This window comes from Carex rostrata, chromosome 7, assembly GCF_964058835.1.
Source record: "Carex rostrata chromosome 7, lpCarRost1.2, whole genome shotgun sequence".
NCBI classification, from domain to species: domain Eukaryota; kingdom Viridiplantae; phylum Streptophyta; class Magnoliopsida; order Poales; family Cyperaceae; genus Carex; species Carex rostrata.
In genome coordinates this window covers 5,276,058-5,299,206 of record NC_135924.1, presented here as the reverse complement: position 1 = coordinate 5,299,206, position 23,149 = coordinate 5,276,058, and the positions used below count along the sequence as shown (strand labels likewise).

Sequence of the window (23,149 nt, the reverse complement as noted above, 5' to 3'; positions counted from 1 at the left end):
AGTCTACATTAACAGGGGGTTCCAGTTTTTGGCAGGTGGAGTATTGGTTGCATACTTGTATGCTAGTCTGTTCGGTAAATCTGTTTAACTTAATAGTTTGACGAGTTTATTTAATTATTTTTAATAACTGTGAACATATGCACATAATTTTAATAAAACACAATATTATCCACAAAATTCTACTTAATTGCTTGACGGTACTTCGTTCATCCGATGAGCGCATACCGTTATTCACAATACTAATAAAAAGAAGACGATAACTTGGGTAAATTTGTGAGTTTTTTTAATTTATAAGAGTAGACATGATATTATGAATTTTCGAAGGAGCAATTTCAATTTTTTTTAGGGATATATATGAAATTCCTCCTTTGGAATTTAGAGCTCCTGTTTTTTATTTATTGATTACAACTTACAAGTACTACGAGTATTACATTAATATTACTATGAATGCTATTCTTTTGCAGAATCTGGTTATTCTTTATTGACCAAGTGAAAAAGATAATGAAAATTATATTTTCCTCTTGTAACCAATTCATAACACTTAAAAACATTATTTCATGAAATCACAAAAGGCATCAAGAATTCAATTCAAAACAAATCAAAAACATATATTATTTCATGATAGCCAACATAGGCCAGATCAAAAGAAACCAAAATCTTCCAAAAAAAATTTCTCATGCATAAAGTTCAACATATATTGTTCAGGGACCAAAAAAGAAAAATCATACACCATAATACTTAAAAACATTATTTCATGAATCCAATTCAAAATGAAAGAGCAAAAATATTATTAGGCTGTCACCTCAGTGTTTTTAACTTGATCGCAACTAGCATTGGCATCTTCTTTCTTCCTTTTGTTATTGACCATGGTACTTCCCTGCTCAAGTTTCTTTTGGGATCTGACGAGGGCCCGCCTAGCACGGGGCCTCATCTCCCTTACATTTCTTGGGGGCATCACAAACGTCTCGAGCGGCCGGTCATTGAAGGGATGATCATTCGCAGCAAATATCCTTAGTTTTCTATCTCTATCCTGGAATTGAAATGAAAGAACCATAAATGTATAGGTTTAATATATAAAATAGGGGGGATTTCATGTATACCCCTCAAAAATCTCAAAAACACATATTTCTTGCCCCTCTAAAACAGGTACTTAAAATGAATTTTAATAGAAAAGACAATAAATTGGGTAAATTTGTGAATTTTGAAATTTGGAGGGGTAAATATGATATTATGAATTTTAGAGGGGGGGGAATATCCGTAGCTTTCTGTCTATATCCTGGATTGAAAATGAAAGAAAAAGTAATAAATTTAAACTACTCATTGCTAGAACAAAAGAACCATAAATGATAAAAGTGTGAGGCTATGGTACTATGCATAGCACGGATTAGTCCGTACTATGGATCAATATTTTCTTTTTCATAGTCTGAACAGGCGATCAGAACCGTTTAACATAATCTCCATATGAAAATGTACTTGTAGATCAAATTAATCACTTTTTACAAAAATTTTAATATTTTTGTAGACAGGTAGAAAATCACTTGATCTACAAATTCAAGACCATTCAAAAGTAGTGATTTTTTTACCTATCTAAAACAATAGTAAAACAAATTCTAAAAAATGTAAAATTCAGTCTGCAGGTCCATTTTCATATGAGATTTGAACTTTGAAAAAAAAAAGATATTAATTACATAGTACGGAGCAATCCGCACTATGATAAAGAGGTTTATTATAATAAAATACATGCACTTGTCAACAAAGATTTACGCACATCACGCAATTTATTGCGAGGAAGCATGCGAAGCACTGCTTTACGTATGACTTCAGTTGGGTCTTTTTCCATCTGGTCTTTGAGACTTCTTTCTTTAAGGTGGCCAATATAACTATAGCACGAAAACAATCACACACTCAAATCTAATAAAATCAAATTATCTCACAGTTTATATTATATTATATATCAGCCCAAATAGGGTTGGCAATAGTCAGATCGGGTCAATTTGGTCTCCGTTCTCTGTTTAAGAATACAGTTGAGAAACTTTGACTTGAGCTGACACAACCCCAATCGTTTTAAATACTAAGTGATATGTAGGTTAAATACTGGATACAGCCTTTAACTAATAATTGTCCCTATTTTTCTAAGGAGGCTTCTAATGCTTACATTTATGTGCCTCCATCATGCCTCCATTTTTAAAACTTAAATGTTAAAATAAACCGTTAGATATGATCTATACTATTTTCTCTATGCACGTGTAAAAGATTACAACATTTTAACTTTATTTTGATTGGTATCAAGAGCTAACAAAAATACACTGTTGGGGACAATTTCTGGATGATGATTTTTTAACTTGTTGATTCGTATAAAATAAAATCCCAAAAATGATAACTTTTTGCGTGCATGTAGATCCAATCTAACAGTTTTATTTTGACATATAAATTTTAGAATTTTTGTTATTAGAAAAGTTAAAAAGTATTACTACTATTATTATTTTATTATTATCTTATTACTATATACTTCACATTGTGACTATGATTGGGTTTCATTTCTAACCTACCCAACTTGTTTGGGACTAAAGGCTTGGTTGTTGTTGTTGTAGAAGAATTAAAAAGTAGAGGCATGATGGAGGTCCATAAAATGGAGGCATTTGAAACCTCTCCTATTTTTCTAATGCGTAAATTTGGCATGAAATAATTTCAGCTAATTTGAAGCTTTATCTGTCTTTTTCACAAAATTTTGAAGACAGTACTAAATGGGTTGGACATATTTGGTGGACAGATAATTGAATTTCCAATGACACACAACAAAAAAAAAAAATTAGTTAACTTGCCCGGTGTGCCAGCGGTAAAATTTGTGAGTCATTTTTCGGCCAGTGACACTTATTTCCTTTGCATTGAGTACAATACACATGTCACCATCTTCCCTATTTGGCGCATATGTCGGTTTATCTTTGCCTTGAAGAACTGTAGCGATCCGAGATGCCAACCTACCAAGTACCTAAAACACAACCAAAAAATGTCATGATACATAACTTCAGTTTTGTATAACATGCTAAAATGAGAAATATCATGAAAATGTCCCTTGCTTCCCTACATTTCTTTAATGATGACCAAAATACCCTCCTTCCAAAATGTTCCTCTCAGCAAGGAACGACAGCAAATAACATTTTTTTATATTTATGAAGTTATATTTTGAAGGAACTTGCAAAGCAATTTGTGTTTCTTACAATAATCACTCACTTCTTCGTAACACATGAAATTTCTTTGTTCTTTGTTTTTTTTTTTTTTAATAAACGCATTTGCTTATTTCAATTTGAAACTAACTTAAAGACTTAAGTTAATGGTTCTATGGATCGGTGGCACACCAAGGCCGCTTCTATCTGAAAAATAAACACAACTTAAAGGACTGTCATTCCAATTTGTACAGAATTAACTTTTAAAACAACTTCAATATTTTTCTACGTGAATTCCTCTGACACAATTTAGTTGGTATCTAACATACCTAAGATACAAGAAAAACTACATGTATAAATCAAACAACACAGGTTAAACAATCAATAATTGAAAACGAACAAACTTGGTTGAACTGGTACAACAATGACAGCATGGTGCTGAGGTTGTGATATAAATTCAATTCATAGAGAGGGTAATTACGAACCTGCCCCTTTGCATCAAATACGCGCCAACGCAAACCCTCCAAGTTAATTCTTTTCAACCCAGCCATTGCTTTCTGCAATTTTATTACAAGACAAAATCTAAGAAAAAAAAATCATAAATTTAAGCTACAATTTTAGAATTTCGAGCTAGAAACACCGAGTAGCAAATTGTTAGACTGTAAAATGCATAAACCCTAAACCTCAAATTCCAAACTTGTACAATTACTCCCAAATAGTGATTCCTTTTTTGTGAAATCAGCAGTGAAATATTCAATCAGCTACCTTGAGATTTCCAGAGAATGCTTGAGAAGACGCGGCCATTGGTTCTTTCCTTTCTGTGCTACCTGTGCGCACGCACCAAAAGTAGAAAAAAGAAAGCTGTAACAGTTTATTTACTATAATGCTAGAAACCTAGGTTAAAAATACAAAGTAACAATTCATGGCAGAATTAAGTTGAACTACAGATCAAGAAGCATGTAACGTCGAGAGAGACCTGACTTTGAGAAGGCGGCGCGGCTTTGAGAAGGAAGAGAGAACAGTTGAGTGAGGAAGAGGCAGCGAGACGGGAGGAGGTGCGACTGGTGGCGCGCTCAGGCCGAGTCGGAGTAGGTGGATTGAAAGGTCGGACTGAGACGATCAGGTGAGTGAGGCGCGAGAGAGAGCGAGCCACTAAGCCGAGAACGAGAGAGACAAGTCAAAAGTCGCTCTTCTGTGAATTTTTTCTTTTTCGGTCCTGCGCGATGAACTCGCATACTCTAAGATATCTCATATTTTGCGTGACATTTTGAAAAATCTGAAACGTTTAAATGCGTTCTACGCGTATCTCAAAGCAAAAATAATACTGGCCCCTGCGCTATCCCCGAATAGGCACCGGACACGTCGGTCACGCAAAATATGAGATATCTCAGAGGACACGCACTCCTGAGCGATGTGGGCTGTGTCTGGGTTCACAACAATAAAAGAAACTGGGCTGCGACTGTGACCGACGAAATCAATAAAAGAAATTGGGTTACTGGGCTGTGGGCTGCAAGATTGGGCTCAAATACATGAACTGGTAATTTGAGACACAGAAAGAGAGAGATCGGCGAGCTGGGAAAAATCGACGGGGAGTGGAAACGAGGGTTGGTTGGTATTATTGCAGATAGTTTATCTCCATTTATATGAAAACTGGAGAGGTCGGTGTATAATAAACTTGATGATTTGGGCCGGCAACTCATAAAATGATTCACAATTTGTTAAATAAAATTACGAATCCATATTCTCAAAGAACGAAACAAGTAAATAGCTAGAGTCATATGTCAGAAAAGAAATGCAAATGATTTCTGAAATTTCACAAGCTCAAACATCACACAAAAAGGTCTAATTATTATTTTCAATGAAACACACTGTAAAAAATGTAATCAATAAGAGAAGGAAACATAAAGCAAGTCCTTAGCTCCTATTAAAAATCAAGTTTTATGATACAAAATGGACATGAATATATAATTAAGATGATGTTATACTTATAAAGTTATAATACCATGTTTATTGACCAGAACAGAGCATGTTCAATGTAATTACATGCTGCAAGTTTCAAAAATTTACAAACGAAGAGTATACTTCATGCATACTCCTAGCCTATACCGGTTGAACTTGCATGAAATTTGAATTGCTGTAAGGCATACAATACTCGTGCAAAATGGTACAGGGAAAGAGATGGTTACAGGAGTTACAAAGTAATAAATTAAGAGAATGATAAAAACCTGACAAACCATAGAAATCACATTATCGGATAGTTCTATTTTTTTTCTATTTTATAAAGTTAGCACGATGGGAAGGGAGAAAGATCTTTCTGAAAGAGAGGAGGCGATTTTGAGAAAAAAGAGAAAAAAAAAAAAAAAAAAAAAAAAAAACAGAAAAAAGAGAAAAATCAAAAAGAAAAATCGAAAAAAGAGATAAAATCCAGATAAATAATTCTGTCAACTGTAGATCCATATCTCCTTCTCCTCCTGATGTCGCGTTCACGGGCTTGTCAATTGCAAAAAATGTATTCTAAGGCTTTGGGCACTAAAAGCTCTACTGGGCCATCAATGGCGCCAGGCCCATACCGTACAGCCTTACTGAGTACACCTGTTCTCCAGATACCACAACAATAGGTCATACGTGGTGAATCGCATGCGACATTGATTCATCGACGTGTACAAGATATACGAGCTCGATCTACGACACACAGTCCTATATGTCTGCGCTGTGGATCCAAAGGGCATGTGATTCAACAGTGTCGTAATGCACAGCTTTGCTTTGTGTGCAACAACTTTGGGCATAAAGGGAAATTTTGCACCGCGTACAGTCGCCCCGTGAAGAAAAAGCGCGAAAATCCTCCACCTAACCCTAGATATTCGGATTCCACGAAGACGAATAGTCACAACCACAATCCTCTCCTCTCCCGTCCTTCCTTTGGACCTCTACCGCGATCGCGTGTCGTCAAACCAGTTGATCGATCTGCTACTGACTCGGTTGCTCCGATGGCTTACCTTGCTCCGATCACACAACTCGTTGCTACCCCCAGATCACTGGCAGTCGAGGCGGCGCTTCTCCAGAGCTTTGTCTTGGACGATATTGCTGCCTGGGGTCCCGGGAAAGTTGAAGCAGAGTTACGCAAGGCACATCGTGAATATAACTGGATCGTTGCGGTGTTTGACGAGTTCAAATACCTGATCAAAGCTCCGAACAAACCATGGCTTGAATCGCTGACAACACGGGGGTTCCTACACCTCGAGGCGGTCAAGTTTCCAGTTATTGCGTGGGAACGAGAGTTTAGTGAAGGGATGCCCCTCGATGTAATCTGGATCCGCGTTTATGGCTTCCCCATGGTGATGAACGAATGGGTAGAAATTGAACACATTTTCAACCCGTTTGGTGCTTTCCTTCTGGAGATTGATACAGCAACGGACAATGGCTATGATGTCCGCTTTCTTAGACTGAAAATGGAAGTGTGTGATAGGAACCGTATTCCTAAACAGCATCTGGTCCCTCTCCGACAAATCGATGGTCGCCGATCGATGTATGAGCTTGAAATTGAGATTGAAACTCCTCAAACAGAGAATCTGAATGCATGGGCACGCCGGAGAGATGGTCGGCCATATCCAAATGGGACTGAGTTTGGTCAGAAACCCAATACTGACCACCCTGGCACCAATACTACTACTGGTACAGGGGGTATAGAACCAAACCTCTTTGGCACAGGTCATGCAGGTGCTCCTTTCCCTACCACCGGTCCTCCTCCCGGTGGCCGCAATCACAGCTCAGTATCGGTGCCAGATCCTCCTGAGGTAGTTATACTAGATCGCAAAGGGAAAAAACCTATGTCGGAAGAAGACGAAATCCAAGCTTTACAACAAGAATTTATCGTATGGGCTAAACAGGTAGCTCAGCTCTCTGGCGCAGGACCCAGTTAGTCCAATTCCGATGTAGATGCCTCTTCTAACATGTTACCTCTCCTGCTGACATACCAGAACCAGGCAACTGGTACCACCCACACTTCCAACCTTACTCCCCCTCCCCCTCCACCACCTCCCCAGCCTACCATTGTGATAGATAATGAACCACTTAACATACCAGTTATCACTTCTCCTGTACCCCCATCTCTCTCAGATGCAGACATGCCTCTGCCTGTATCAGAATCTGCCCCAATTGATTCTGCTAAGGAAACTATTTCTCCTGACAACACCACATCAGCCTTTTCACCAACTACACCCATTCATACCTCTGATAGTGAAAACAACACTCCTCTCTCAGAATTGGTTAAGAAACGTACTCCTAATCCTTCTATCGCTGCCAAGCGTAACACCACTAATACACACACTGCTCAACCAGAACTTACCCCAAATCAGCAAATATGGGCTGAAAGGCTGGCCAAATATCCCCCAAAAGGAGACAAGAAGAAATACACTTGGGGGAGGAAACCCAAGAAAACATCCTCCCTTTCAGTCACCAAGAAAGTCTCATTTGCTGTGAAAAATGCTGGTTCTCAGTCTAGTGGTCCTGCGTCTCGCAGTAGTGCTCGCCTTAAAGCCGCTGCTTTGAAATCTGCACCTGGCGCATCCCCTGCTCAACCTATTACACTCTCTGATTCTGAGAATGAACACCCCAGCATACCAACCCCTGAGGCTCCTTTACAACCTGGACCAAGGAGGAGTCTAAGGGTCACGAATCAAGCTGACCCTGCATCTACCATGAGTAAAGAAAGGAAAAGGAAACAAGTCTCCGCTGGTAGTTCTCAGGCTTCAGGTAGCATACCTCTTTTAAATACATTCCCCTATTCTAGACTTAGTATAGATCAAATAGTCAATTTATTTCAGGTTTATAACATTAGATTAGGACATTCTCAGGAAGATTGTAGAACACTGATAGAACAAATTAAGACAATGGATAGAAGTAGTTTTGAATTAGTAGTTAAGAATTTACAATATCAAGCTAAGATAGATAGTAGGCCAGCTACCTTAGAAATAAGAGATCTTAATAGTAATCATAGTGAGAGCTTAGTAGTTCCATCATGAAACTCCTTAATTGGAACAGTAGGGGTCTTAATTCTAGCATTAAGAGACAAAGACTTAGAGACATGATAATAGATAATCACATAGATATGATAGCTATTCAGGAAACGAAAAAGGAAAATTTTACGAATAGATGTTTAAATAGCATATCTAGTCATTTTGATATTTGGTTTTGGGTCCCTTCTATTGGTAAATCGGGTGGAATTCTTTTTGGGGCAGATAGCAATAAAATTAAGGTTTCTAGTCACTCATTACATAGGTTTTGTTTGAATATAATCCTAGAATGCAAAGAAGACAATATCATCTGGCAATTAACTATTGTCTATGGTCCAGTATTACGCCGACACAAAACAACATTTTGGGAGGAACTCACTCACCTTGGTGAGACCTCCCAGCCCTTTTGGTTGTTGTGTGGTGATTTCAATTCCATTAGGACACCTCAAGAAAAATCTGGATCCAATTTTGACATAGGCATTAGTAGACTGTTTAATGATTTTGTCCAAGATCACCTTTTGGTAGAACATAAACTTACTACTCGTAAATTCACATGGACCAATGGAAGACAGTTTGCTCTTCTAGACAGAATTTTCACCTCTGTAGATTGGGATCTCACATATCCTCATAGCTCTATTTCAGATCTAGGTAGTACTCTTTCTGACCATTGTCCCCTTGTCCTGCAAACACATGACACATCTGCTGTTATTCCCAAAACCTTTAAGTTTGATCCTCTCTGGCTTGAACAAGTAGACTTCCTTAGATTGTTACCCAAATGGTGGCAGGAAAGCCCCCTTAAGTTACCTGATGTTGCTCAATCCTGGAATGATAAACTTAAACATGTCAGGAGAAAAATTAGGGGTTGGGCAAAAAACTTTTATGGGGCTAGTAGAAAAGAGAAACAACACCTTCTTACTAGGTTACATGATCTGGAATTAATTAGAGAATCTCGAGCCTTTACTATCTCTGAAGAGGAACAATGGTTCTTTTACACTACCCAATTAGAAAACCTATATCATCAGGAAGAGGAAACCTGGAAACTTAAATCCAAACAGAAATGGTTAGAGGCGGGGGATTCCAACACCAAATTCTTCCACACAGTTGCAACACATAGATCTAAAAAAAATAGGATTAACTCTTTAGAAATTGAGGGTCAGTTGACTTCTGAACCTCATCGCATTCAAAAACATGTGGTAGATTTCTATAAGGAATTATTAGGTACAACTGGACCGAAATTTGGTCATTTAGAAGACGGGTTCTGGGATACTCCTGATTTACTTACACCTCTAGAACAATGGTCTTTAGAAAGACCTTTCACAGAAAATGAACTCAAACATGCTCTTTTTGCTTCTGAACCAAATGGGGCCCCTGGGCCAGATGGTTTCACTTTCAAATTCTACCAATTCTTTTGGGAACTAGTCAAGACAGATCTCATGATTCTGGCACACCATTTCTTTGAAAACACCTTGAACCTCCATAAACTTAACAAATCTTGCATATGCCTTATTCCAAAAGAAAAAGATGCTAAACTTATTACCAAATATAGACCCATTAGTTTAGGTAACTGTAGTTTCAAATTACTATTCAAATTACTTACCTTCCGATTAGAACCTATTATGTTTAGAATCATAGATGCCAGTCAATCTGCATTCATCAAACATAGATACATCCTTGATAATGTAGTCCTAAGTCAAGAAATTTTACATTCCTGTCAAACTTTAAAACAGCCAGGAGTGGTGATTAAAGTAGACTTTGAGAAAGCCTATGATAAGATCCATTGGGATTATCTTTTAGAAGTTTTATAGAGTAGAAACTTTGGACAAAAATGGATCCAATGGATCACTCACTGGCTCCATAGCTCTCAATCCTGTGTACTGATTAATGGGAACTTATCTGAGTATTTCTATTGTAAAAGGGGTGTCAGACAGGGAGATCCTCTGTCCCCTTTTTTATACATCTTAGCTGCTGATACACTTAGCAAAATCTTCTCTAAAGGTAGACTCCAAAATAAACTGATAGGTTTAGGACCCCCGTGTTTAAATAACAAAGCCATTACCAATTGCCACTATGCTGATGATACTATCCTATTCTTGTCTGCCAATGAAACTAATGTAGAATCAGCATGGTGGGCAATGCTGGCTTTTGAGGCTCTTTCAGGAATTAGGGTAAATTATTCCAAAACCTCCATGTACCCTATTCATACCAGTAGAAACACCAATCTGAACCAACTTTTTAGATGTCAGTGGGATAATTTCCCTCTTCTATACTTAGGCCTTCCTTTAAGTAGCAAAAAACTAACTATATCTGACTGGCAATTCCTGGTAGATAAGATTGAAAACAAACTCCCTAGTTGGAAAGGACATTTGCTATCTTTAGGTGGTAAACTTACCTTAGTTAATTCAGTATTAACAGCTATTCCCCTGTATACATTGTCTGTTTTTAAAGTACCCATTACTATCTTAAATAGGATTGATAAGATCCGAAGACAATTCCTTTCGAGAGGTAGTGATCGCTCTAAAAAAAAATATGTTTTGATGAAATGGTCTGTAGCTTGTTTAGCAAAACATCTAGGGGGCATGGGCATTTTAAATCTTCGAGAAATGAATATCTCTTTGTTACTTAAATGGTGGTGGAAATTAAAAAATCCTCAATACTCTAGTACTTGGAAAGATCTCATTATTACCAAGTATTGTTCTGGCTCATCTCTACATCCCTCTTCTTTTTGGCTATCAATAAGTAAATTAGAGAATTTAGGTCAAGTTAGCACTAGTTTTGAACCAGGTCAAATTCAATCCACAGTAAAATTCTGGGAAGATATATGGTATCAGCATTGTTCTTTAGCCACTAGATTTTACCACATATATCAACTCTGCACCAATAAAAAAGTACTATTAGCTGAGGTCATTGCTTCCCAAGGGAATGTTGTACAGTTTAGAAGGATTTTAGTAGGAATTGATCAAACTGATTGGGCTCAAATTCTGTCCATTGTGAACTCCACACACCTTCCTGACACGTTAGATACTCTACTCTGGAGATGGGAAGCTTCAGGGAAGTTCTCCACTCAATCCATTTATAGATTACTCAACAATAAGGGAGTTCTGCCTTCTCAACCCCTTATTTGGTGGACATTACCAGTACCTCCCAAAATAAGAGTTTTTATGTGGCTCACTATGCATCAAAAAATATTGACCAAAGATACCTTAACTAGAAAAGGATGGGTAGGAAACACACAGTGCCATTTTTGCTTGGAACCAGAAACCAGAGACCATTTGTTCCTTACCTGCCATCTAGCTCAACAGATATGGTTTTATCTAGGTAAAAGTCAGATTTGGTTACCATCCTGGTGTACCTGGGAAGACATTTTTCAACATGCCCTTACTTTACCCAAAATTGAATGCACTGGATTATTAGTGACACTTAGTGATGTTTGTTGGGTAAAATGGAAACATAGAAACGATGTTTGTTTTAATGATATTCACCCTAAGACTGTTAGAACTTTGATTTTTCAGATTAAACATTTAATTGACTATTGGACAGGAAAAATGAAGACACAAGCGGCTGCAGTTGCACAATCATGGATGCCAATAATAGAGGATGCCATTCCCATTGCTGTCATTCCCCCCAACATGGAGCTGGTTTCTTATGGTGCACCAGATGACACCATACCACCAGCAAACATCTGGTGATCTGATGAATATCTGAATGAAAAATTCCTTCAACTTTTTTGTAGTTAATATACCCCTCAGCCCAATGTTATGTGGCTTATGTTTAGCTTGGTTAGAATACTTTTGGTCGTTAGATGTGAATGTTAGCTGGCTAATATGCCGCCTGTTTTACTGTTTCAGTGTGCAAGTTATTTTGGATCTATATCTCTGTCAATGGACTGAGAAACTGATGTAATTATCTGTTTCAGTAATGAAACGGGCTTTATAGCCTCTTTTAAAAAAAAAAAAAATAAAGTTAGCACGATCCAAGTAGCTGTTGAGTCGTCTCCTCTTATCTTGAGAGCAAACCTATGTAGTAGCCTATCTTCTCCATGTTGAACTCTCTCCTAAGAAGTAACATGTAAAACACAATTACATTCATACAGCTAATTTGATTTTGAATTTGCTAAAAAGAAACTCAATAGAAGAAAGAAAACAGCGAGCAATAATAATGAAAGATACCTTGAGTTCTACTACAATTAAAGTGCTTCTGATCGATCCATACTGAAAAGACATTCTTAATCTTTAACCGGTCTGGGCTTTGCAAATCCTCAAACTGCATACTAAATAAAGGACAATCGCTGATGCTTAGAAAATGTAGTGCATCTGGTAGGCCCTCACCCGGGAGGTTTACAAATGAATGACAACCTGATATCTCCAACCTTGTGAGGGATTTGAGATTATTAAGTTCTGGCAATAATTCAAGGTTTTTGCAGTCTTGAATCTCCAGATCTTCTAATTCTTTGAGAGTTTCTAATCCCTTTGGCAGCTCACGAAGCATTGGGCACTGCCTGATACAAAGATACGTTACACCTGAAGGTATCCAGTCATCAGGCAACATGGTGAGATATTCACAATTGCTTATTTCAAGACTTTGTAAAGAATCGAGTATCTTTGGTAAACCAGGCGGTAAGATTTGCCATGATAGCTGACTAAGGGTTAGGGAAAGAAGTGAAGAGAAGGAACGCCATGAGTCCCAAATCCAATTGCTATATGCATCTGCTAGTTTTAGGTACTTAAGGGAAGGGTATTTGCGTAGGCCGAGGAATGCTGGTAAGCTTTCTATTGTCAGCTTCATTAGCGAGGGAAAGTTGTGTGTGAGGCTTTGGAGATTGGTACAGTCCTTTAGAACCAATTCACTGAGCTGTGGCAATTCGCAATTTTCATGTCCAGTCCATTTCTCCAAACTCGTCATGTTCTCGAAAACTAGCTTCTGTAGAGATGGAAAACAAATTCGGTTCTTACCGCAAAAACCATCACAACTTATAGATTTCACACTATGCATTCCTTTTATATGCAAATCTTGAAGCATCGGTAAATTTCCGAGAGGTGGGAGTATAATGCAATTTGTGCAATTAGATAGGAAAATTGCATGCAAATGAGAATAGTATTCTGATCCTAACCAAGTAGGAAGAACTCCTCCACTGTAGCCTACTATATTGAGTTCTTTAATGCTACTATTCGGCTTCAAGTTTTCTAAAACCAACTCTGTTCTTTTTATTGTTTCCTTGCTACATTTATGCAACCCTCCATTCACTCTCCAAAGAAACTCCAGCCTTTCAATATGTCTCTTCTCTTGTAATTTTGCATTTGCAGCATCGTTGGAGTTCTCGACAAGATCCAAGTTTGAGATAGACAACCCACCTTGAAGGCTATTCATGTTTCTTAACTCATTCAAACCACAATGTGTTTTTGTGCTAACTACAAATCGGCATAGCACCTGCAGATTAGTTAGCAGTCCTATATAAGGTGGCATTGACTCCAACTTTTGGATGACATTTGGGACTAAATGATCTAGATGCAAATCGAGGTGTAGAAGTTTTTGGAGACGCCTCGTCTCCTTGGGCAATTTTCTTAGATTAAAGCAATTCCCAAGGCCCAATGTCTGAAGATTGTAAAGGTTACCAACCGACTCCGGGAGTTCTTGGATGTTTGAATTCCGGAGTTGGAGGCATCGAAGATGTTTCAGATTTCCAATATTATTTCTTGGTAAAGGTGCAGGATTACAAAAACTTAAATCTAAAGTTCTGAGTTTTTGTAATCTATTCGGAAGATCATCTGGTAACCACAAAGGATGACTAATTAAGAAATCACCAATGACTAAGAGTGTGTATAGGCCCTTACAACAATAGATTTCAATGAAAGGGTTGGGGCTATATGAAAGCTGCTCTCTTGTGAAGACGATTGAAATATGTCTGATAGTGTTAGCTGGCTTAGACTTGCCCAGCTCAAATATGCAACAGTCCTCAGCTGAGGTATGTCGCACAACTTCATGAACCATATCAGGAATGCAATACTCATATCGGTCTTTATTAAGACTGATCCCTGTTTTCTGGAAAAAGGACCGTGCTACCAACCAGTCAAAGTAAGCATTGCCTATATCTCGGATGCTTTGCTCACTTCGCTTCGCAATGAAATTTTGTGCCATCCACAATTGTACTATCCATTCCTTTTCAAACTTCAGACCTTTGGGGATAACGGAGCAGTATGCTAAACAAGGCTTTAGGTTCGAGGGAAGCCGAGAGTAGTGCAATCTCATAGAGTTTATAGACCTATTTCTTTCTTCAGAAAATGTATACCCCTCACCCCATTTTACAATTATCTCATTCCATTTCTCTTCATCATGCTCTCGACGAAGTTGGTCGCCTAAACTGATTGCCTCCTCAGGCATCCCCCAACATTTTTCCATAATCTCACTACTCAAAGCATTTAGCTTTGCCCATGCATTTAGCTCATTGTGGGAAGCATAATGACAAACTAAAGAGAAATAATCGTTTTCTGATAGTTTTTTAAGTTGGTAGGAAGGAAATGTGGAAACCATTTCTGCAACTTTACTATTTGTTGTAGTAACAATAATCACACTTCCTGGTGCTCCTTGGTGTAATGGTCGAATCAATTTCTCCCACTCATGCGGCTTCTCATTCCAGAAATCATCCAACACAAGCAAATATCTCTTTCCTTTAAGCTTCTTTTGGATGAGTTTTTGAACCATATCCAAATTAGGTATGCCATGAAAAGGCACCTCATCCATTGAATCTAAAATTGAACGGGTCACCTTCTCAAGATTAAACTCATCTGAGACATGGACCCATAGTGTCATGTTAAAATGCCTCTCGTTTTCTAATTCTTTGTAGATCAATTGAGCTAGTGTTGTTTTCCCAATTCTACCCAACCCATGTATGGCTAAGATTCCTACTTGCACATCGTTGTATGGAATGAGCTTACTTAATATCTCATTCCTTTCATTCTCTCTCCCAACAATGTGAGTTGGAGGAAGTGAAGTGGTTATCTCAAGCCTATCCCTCGTAGGAGGAGATTCATTGACATTCAAACCAAAGTTGATCTGCCTTTGAAAAACTTTTTTCATCCTTGATGAAAGCTCTTTTATCTTGTGGGATATAAGTGTGATTGAGATTTCACAAGCAGTAATACTTTCTCTGAACTTCAACTTTTTTTTTTTTTCTAATTATTAATTTGTCCTTTCCAGTTTGTCAAGAGAGCACATAACAACATAACAGTGAAAGATGCAGCAAACAAGGTAGGAAGGAGGAAATGTTACTCATGAAAAATTATATGATAAAAAAGAGGCACACTAATAAAAAAAGAGAGAGATTACTTGACGGTCACTGCCAGGGGTTTCAAAAGAGAGAGATTGAGAGTTTTTAGAGTTGGAGAAGAGAATGGAGCTTTCTAATGTAATTTTCAAGAATTATGAGTAATTAATTTATAGAAGGAAAATTATGAAAAATAGCATCTAAAAGATGCTAGGTATACTGAGGTCTTTTAATAAAAAAAATTCTTAGCGGGAAATTGGGGTGGGTTGAATGTATGAAAAAGCTCAATCAATCATCGTTTGTCAATTTTTTAAGCCACATGTTCAAAGTTAAGATACATGTTTTCAAGTGATGAAGTTATCTATTATAATATTTCAAATTTCATTTTTGAGAAAATTACAAAAAGGGTGATTTAGACAGATAACCGCGTGGGAAATTAAGCAGAAAATTTCAAACAATTATTGTTAGTCACTTTTCACAATATTTGAATTTCGAATGAGTCATATGAGCCAATATATCTACCTCGTTTGCATGTGTGGGGTGAAGTACTGACTGTTATGTTTGACTTGTCATGATAGATATTAATATTTGGTGGTTATGGTGCATTTCCTTTTTTGCTTCTTTTGTGTTGACTTTGGGCTTACTAGTGCAGGCTACAATATTTTTGGTTTGAACAATTTTATTCTGATCTATTAACTGTTTTTTATTCTATATATGTCAGGAATTAGATATATATATATATATATATATATATATATATATATATATATATATATATATAGAACCTTCCCAAATCTTAAGTGCTTAGCTAGATAAAATAAGAGTGTTCAAAAACAATCTCTTTCTAGCTACTAGAACATGAATCAATTTTTTTAGGCAAGTGTGATTGAGATTTGACAAGCAGTAATACTTTATCTGAACTTTCAACTTTTTTTTTCTTCTAATTATTAATTTGTCCTTTCCAGTTTGTCAAGAGAGCACATAACAACATAACAATGAAAAATGCAGCAAACAATAATAATATATTTTAGTTTGAACCGAACAAATCGAATAAACCGAAATAAAACTTTAATTCGGTTCGATTCAATTGTAATACTAAATTGATTCCATTTGATTCTATTTTTAAAATCAAATTATTACTTTGATTTGCCTAGTTCAACTAAACCGAACCGAATGAACAACGCGTCATCGGTTACTCCCAAGTCCCAAATCAGAGGAATTGTAACAAGTGGCAATTTGGCAGAGATTAATGTTGGCACTGAATCAGGGATTTAAGCCCAAATAAGAAAAGTTGGGTCTATTCTTAAAATAAGAAAAATTAGGCCTGAAGCCCAAAATAATGCATCGGATTCACAATTAATGAAGAAGGACGGTGGATAGAGATAGTTTTTTTTTTTTTTTTTTTTTTTTTAGTCTATGGACCTGCGGTACTTTACAATGAGTGGATCAATCTGTATTATTGATTCATGTCATTGTTTATAAAGTCCAAATAGTTGATTCAAACTGCACAATATGATCTTTATCAAATTTTATATTTTTAAAATTGTTTTGTTATTTTTTTAGTTAGGTAGAAAATTACTATTATTGAATGGCCCAAAATTTTTAAATCAGGTAATTTTCTATCTACCTAAAATTACTACATTCTTAAAAATTATAAAAAATTTATCTACTTTTATATAAAAATTATGTTAAATAGTTATATAAATCTTAGAAATAAAGATACGATTTTCAAGTACTAGTAATTAGTATTCCACCTGAATCTCTATGTGGGACATCACAATGGATCCAAGAATATGGATTGGAATGACTGAATGTTTGATTTTAGTAACATGGGATCCAACTGCTGACAGAACAAATATAAGGTCAGAAAAAAATATATGAATTAGCTAATTAAATTGTTATGCACAAAGCAATCAAGATAAAAGCTTATATACAATTCAGAAAGAAAAAGAGAAGCCATGATTTTTTAAATACCAGCTTCTGGTATCTAACTAGGAGCATTGTTCCAAGCTGTTTTTTTAATGAAATTAATGATGCCTAAATTTGACAACTTGCATCTATTATCAAATGCAATTTTAAATAATGTAAATAGTGTAAATAAGAAAAACTCTCAGTTCTAATTGTACTGAAAACTTTCTTTAATTAACTTAATTTCTATTTTTTTTTCTTTTTGAAGAGAAGGATAACTCTAACTTTTTTTTATAACTTTCTTAATAATTGGGTGAGAGAAAATAAAAATACAAACAACAGTAAAAAACTGATATTTAGAAAAAAAAAAATTCTCTCAGCTCTTAAAATTACCAAAAATACATTTAATATAACGCCTCCCTTTAATTTCATCTTATCATATCCAACGACCTTATAACAAGCTAACAACTCAAAACTCAACTTTAGGAGAACAGTTAATTGTCTTTTGAAAATCTCAAGTACAAAGCTTGGTGGTACTTTAAAATATGAAAAACTTTCAAATAGCACACCATTAATCTCGTGCAATTTGAAAAAGATTGAAAAAAAAATTATATAGACATGCACTATCATCACAAAACCTAATTCAAACGAAGAAAAAAAAAACCCTAAAACAAAAACCCTAAGGGCATCTCCATTCATCCTCTAGAGTAAAAACTATTTAGAAAATATTGTTCCAAAGCCCTACTGTTATCCCAAAACTTATTTGAAAGTTCCATCTCGTATCTACACAATGGGCACGATCTGTGTGCCTCAAACCACTTCTCTATGCGCTTGCCATGAAACCTATGCCCGCATGGCGTCTCCTTCACCACCGTATCTTTGTTTTCTTTATCAAATAGTTTCTCGAAACAAATGCTGCACTCTTCCTCTTCCTCTTCCTCTGACTTCCCATCTTCTATGCTTTTAATAATTTTTAGCGATTGAATTGATGCGTTAGAGGCCGGTTCGTTCATGCATGTGGTAATGTCAGGAAATTGAATTGATGCGTCGGAGGCCGGTTCGTCCATGGCAAAGTCAGGAAACTCCAAGTCGATGGAATGATGAAGGGTGCGGAAAAATTGATCCATTCTTGACCCGCCATTGATCTGCCCATCATAACTGAAAGGATTGTTCATCGAGAAATAAGTTTTATATTGGGCTTATTTTTCTGTGTTTAATTTATGGTTGTTTGAGACGAAGCGGTAGAGAAGCAAGAGGGGTAGTTGGGTATATAATATATATAGAGTTGGATGAGTTCGGTGAATAAGGTATTAGGTATGACCGTATGAGTTATAATTAGAGAGGAGCTTTATTTTTTGCAAATTTTAATACGTGCAATTGCTGCTATTTTTTTTTGTGCTAATTATAATTATTCCTTTTTTTATGATGAGGAGGGATCGGATGACACCGTCCATTTTCAAAGTCCAAACAGTCGATCCAAACCGTTCAACTTGATGGATATGTTAAAATGTGCTTGCAGATCAAATTTTACATTTTTCTGAATTTTTTTTGGGTTTATCCAGATGGGTACAAAAATTCAACGGTCCGAATATAGCGATTTTGTTAAATACTTAATAAATAGTAAAAAAATTCAAAAAAAATGTAAAATTTGATCTGCAAGTAGATTTTAATATATCTATCATATTGAATGGTTTGGATTGACTATTTGGACTTTAAAACTTCGAAAAATGGACATTGTCATCCGATGTCACCAAAAAACGGTGTCATCCGATCCCTCCTCTTTTATGATATATAGCTCCACCAAAAAATTAGTTATATATAGTTTCTTAGTTAACGGTTTATTGATTAAACACAATCACCTATCACAAAAAGAAGAGCCTACCATCAAATCCGATTATTTGGTCTATATCAAGTAATGTAAATATAAAAATATGTTAGGGAGTACTGGCGGCCATTTTTATTAATAACCCAAAAAAAAAAGTTTTTTACAAAAATAACCTCAAAATCTAATTTTTTTTCAAATATAACCAAACCGCTAGGGTTGCTGGCGGTCCACTTCTATAGCGGACCGCCACGATCCCTGGCGGTCCACTATTTTTTTTTTTTTTTTTTTTTTTTTTTTTTTTTAGAGATCTGATTTTTTCTTAATATTTTCATTTGTGAAGTTTTAGTTTTTTTTGTTTAGGGTATTTGTCAAAAAATTAAGGACTTGGTCTTTATTAAAATATATCAAGCACGTGATGGAGGTTACCGTTGGGGAATTATGACCACCAACGGTTCTGAATCGCTGAATGCAGTCTTCAAGGAGAGCCAGACGTTGCCTGTGGCTGCAGTTGTAGAAGACACTTTCTACAAGTTAAATACCTGGTTTCAGGAACGTCGTGCTAAGGCAGCAGAATTAATAAGGATGAACCAGTCATTTTCAACAAGGGTGGAGGAGAAACTAAGAAAACACAGGAACAAAGGTGCAACTATGACCGTGATCCCGATGGGTAATGATGGTACAGAATTCGAAGTGCACAATCCAAATAAGTACGTTCCTTCCAGTCGTAGACCAGATGGCACTATGGAGTTTGTGAAGAGGACTTTCAAGTACGTAGTGCAATTCCGAGAGGCAAGAGAGGTGACATGTACATGCCAAGGACCCCAACTAACACAAATACCTTGTAGTCACGTGATGGCGGTATGCCGAGTGAGAAACTTCTGCGAGGATCACTATGTCGCTGACATGTATCGTACCGATTACCTTGCTTCTACTTGGGGTGGATCTTTCCATTCTTATCCTAACCAGCATGAGTGGCCTGCGTATGTCGGTGATAGAATACTCCCTTCAGAAGGATGGATAAGGAAGGGGAGGAGGGGACACAAACGTGCTATAATGACCATGGACGAGATGGGTGGTAGGAGGCCATCGGGAAATCAGGCTCGCCGTTCCGTTTCTGACAGGCGCAGGGCAGGTATGTAGCATTTTTCGGAATTAATTTATGATTTTATTATATTAATAATTGAATTCTGTTGTTATGTTCAGATGCCATAAACGAACACAATGAAAGAGAAAATGCGAGAGTTATTGCTGAAGCAACTGGTAGAACACAACCACCTCTTGCGACCCAATCATCTAGTAGCCAAGGGTCTACAAGTACTGCTGCTCCTGCAGCTGACACCAGAAAATCTTCTCGTCTATTGGGTCTATTCCGACGTCGTGAAAGATGAACTTATTATTTTGCTTAGGTGAACTAAGTTATGAATATTTGTGAACTTCAGTTGTATCGTTGAACTTTAATTGTATTTGTGAACTTATTATTCCGACGTCGTGAAAGATACGTTGTAATTTCAGAAGACCATTTCGATGTAAAGCAGAAAAAACATAAAAACCAACATGAAATATAAAATAAAACTGCAATCATAATAAAGAGCTACAGTCCAAAATACATCATAAAAAAACTGCAATCATAATAAATACATCATAAAAAAACTGTATATGTATATATGTATGTGTATGTGTATATGTATGTATGTATATATGTATGTATGTATGTATGTATGTATGTATGTATGTATGTATGTATGTATATATGTATATATTATACATATATTATAAAAACCGAAAAAAAAGAAGACCAACAAGCTGTCGGAACTTGAAATTTAAAATTTTAATAAAGGCCAAGTCCTTAATTTTTTGACAAATACCCTAAACAAAAAAAAACTAAAACTTCACAAATGAAAATATTAAGAAAAAATCAGATCTCTATAAAAAAAAAAAAAAAAAAAAAAAAAAAAAAATAGTGGACCGCCAGGGATCGTGGCGGTCCGCTATAGAAGGGGACCGCCAGCAACCCTGGCGGTTTGGTTATATTTGAAAAAAATCAGATTTTGAGGTTATTTTTGTAAAAAAAAAAAAATTTGGGTTATTAATAAAAATGGCCGGAGTACTGGTAACTTAGTTTGGCAATTGGTCAATTTAATTTAAAACTTGATATGTTATATATGGAGCTGGACTAAATATGTGATGGAGCGGAAGACTAATTTTGTAGCATGACCTTTTTATTTTCTTATTTCTAATTTAATTAGAAACAATAAATTAGTCAATTTAATTACAAACTTAATTATATTCGGTTACAAACTTAATTATTATTTCTCATTTTCTGAAATTGAGGATTGTGCTTGATTCATTGATTTTATTTTTGCATAAAAAATTGAATTATGTATAAAAAAAATGTGTATATATGAAATCAAAAATAGATGTCAAGAGTAACGTCAACAATTATTTGCTTTGACTAACGACTCTTCTTTCTGTCTCAATTAATTGCTACTACATAACGATTTTTAACCATAAAACTTGTTACTGCGCTACAAAACAAGTTGGGTGACAAGTTTCTCACAAACTACAAGGTTTATATCTAGAAGGAGATTGCTAATAAGATTACTTCTGATGAAATTATTATTGAATTTGACTTCTCACAAACTACTGGTAACTTAGTTTGGCAATTGGTCAATTTAATTTAAAACTTGATATGTTATATATGGAGCTGGACTAAATATGTGATGGAGCGGAAGACTAATTTTGTAGCATGACCTTTTTATTTTCTTATTTCTAATTTAATTAAAAACAATAAATTAGTCAATTTAATTACAAACTTAATTATATTCGATTACATGAAGTGAAGTGGATAAAAAAGTTGCGGCGTAGCTGTAACGAAGCACCTAGTTAATCTCAAGCTTTAAAGAAGACTAACACAAAAAAATAAAAATAAAGTCCAATATATCATCCGCTCTAATTTATATATTGAACGGAATTTGTTTGGACTTCTACCATTATGTTCTTACTTTCTGACTGAATTTTTAGTTCTTACTCTGTTGTCAAAGGAGAATAATTTCGGTCCCACACAAATTTGAGTCCAATGGATTACGCTTTAAAATCTGTTAGCATGAATATTGAAGCTATTCAAAGATATTGAAGCGGTTTACACGTATCTTTAAGCAAATCGGAAGGACGCGGACCCAAGGAACTCAAATTTGAGTCTGATTGGCGTGGCACCTAAATTATTCCCGTTGTGACTTGCGAAAGAGCAGTATCTTACCCGACTTGCAATTCTCTGAGATATCTCAAACTTTGAGTGTTTTCTTCGTAAATATCAATCGTTCAAATTCGTTCTGCACGAATCTTTAAGAACAAATAATACGCCCCTGCGCTATCCCCTCAGTCACGCAAAAGTTGTGATATCTCAGAGGATACGAATTTATTTTATTCAATTTTCAAATCAATAAAAAAGAGAGAACTTAATCTTTCAAGAAAAAGCTTCTCGGAAACAATCGCTCTCTCCTCTGCCGCTATCTCGTTTGCCTTCTTCTTTCTTCGTCTCTCCATTTCTCGCGCCACCGACTCACACCTCTCTGCCAGTGCGAATCTCACCACCACGATCTCTCCCTGCCGCAATCTCCTTTGCTGTTACTCTAAGGGTACGTATCTTCCTTCTTCCCCCTCCTTTTCTCATCTATAGACTTAGTTGCTTTGGTTGCTAAAAAATTGTTCCATTTCTCTTGTACCCGAATTTAGGGTTTAGGGTTTCTGTGCAATTTTGGTCCAAAAATTGAGACGCACAAACTAATTTAGGGGCATGCAAGTAACAGACAAGTCGTAATTCATTACAAATTGAGATGTTGTTTATTAATTTTGGAATTAATACTTATTGAAAAGTATTAATTACAAATTGAGATGTTGTTCATTACAAACTGTGTAGCTTGATTGTTTACTGGTTTTGAAGTTTGTGGTTTTTTTCCTTCTTATTTTTACTGTTAACCTGATA

General features: G+C 36.1%; 2 protein-coding genes across 4 annotated transcripts; both read right to left on the bottom strand.

Moving 5' to 3' along the window:
* Nucleotides 1-658: 658 nt before the first annotated feature.
* On the bottom strand, nucleotides 659-4,363 carry LOC144557409 (Ribosomal protein L13 family protein). 3 transcript variants are annotated; one of them, XM_078305977.1, is made up of 6 exons: nucleotides 4,141-4,363; nucleotides 3,930-3,991; nucleotides 3,650-3,721; nucleotides 2,823-2,989; nucleotides 1,769-1,880; nucleotides 659-1,030 (listed from the first exon to the last, which is right to left on the bottom strand). In XM_078305977.1, the coding sequence occupies exons 2-6, from the start codon at nucleotides 3,966-3,968 to the stop codon at nucleotides 791-793; spliced, it is 630 nt and encodes a 209-aa protein (XP_078162103.1). In that variant the 5' UTR covers nucleotides 3,969-3,991; nucleotides 4,141-4,363; the 3' UTR covers nucleotides 659-790. The 3 variants fall into 3 exon arrangements, with proteins under 3 accessions (XP_078162103.1, XP_078162104.1, XP_078162105.1); XM_078305978.1 differs by having other exon boundaries at nucleotides 4,146-4,363; XM_078305979.1 differs by having other exon boundaries at nucleotides 3,930-3,987; nucleotides 4,146-4,363.
* Nucleotides 4,364-12,136: 7,773 nt separating this feature from the next.
* Nucleotides 12,137-15,275, bottom strand: LOC144556785 (putative disease resistance protein RGA3). Its single transcript, XM_078305226.1, has 2 exons — nucleotides 12,343-15,275; nucleotides 12,137-12,227 (listed from the first exon to the last, which is right to left on the bottom strand). The coding sequence occupies exons 1-2, from the start codon at nucleotides 15,245-15,247 to the stop codon at nucleotides 12,202-12,204; spliced, it is 2,931 nt and encodes a 976-aa protein (XP_078161352.1). The 5' UTR covers nucleotides 15,248-15,275; the 3' UTR covers nucleotides 12,137-12,201.
* Nucleotides 15,276-23,149: the final 7,874 nt, after the last annotated feature.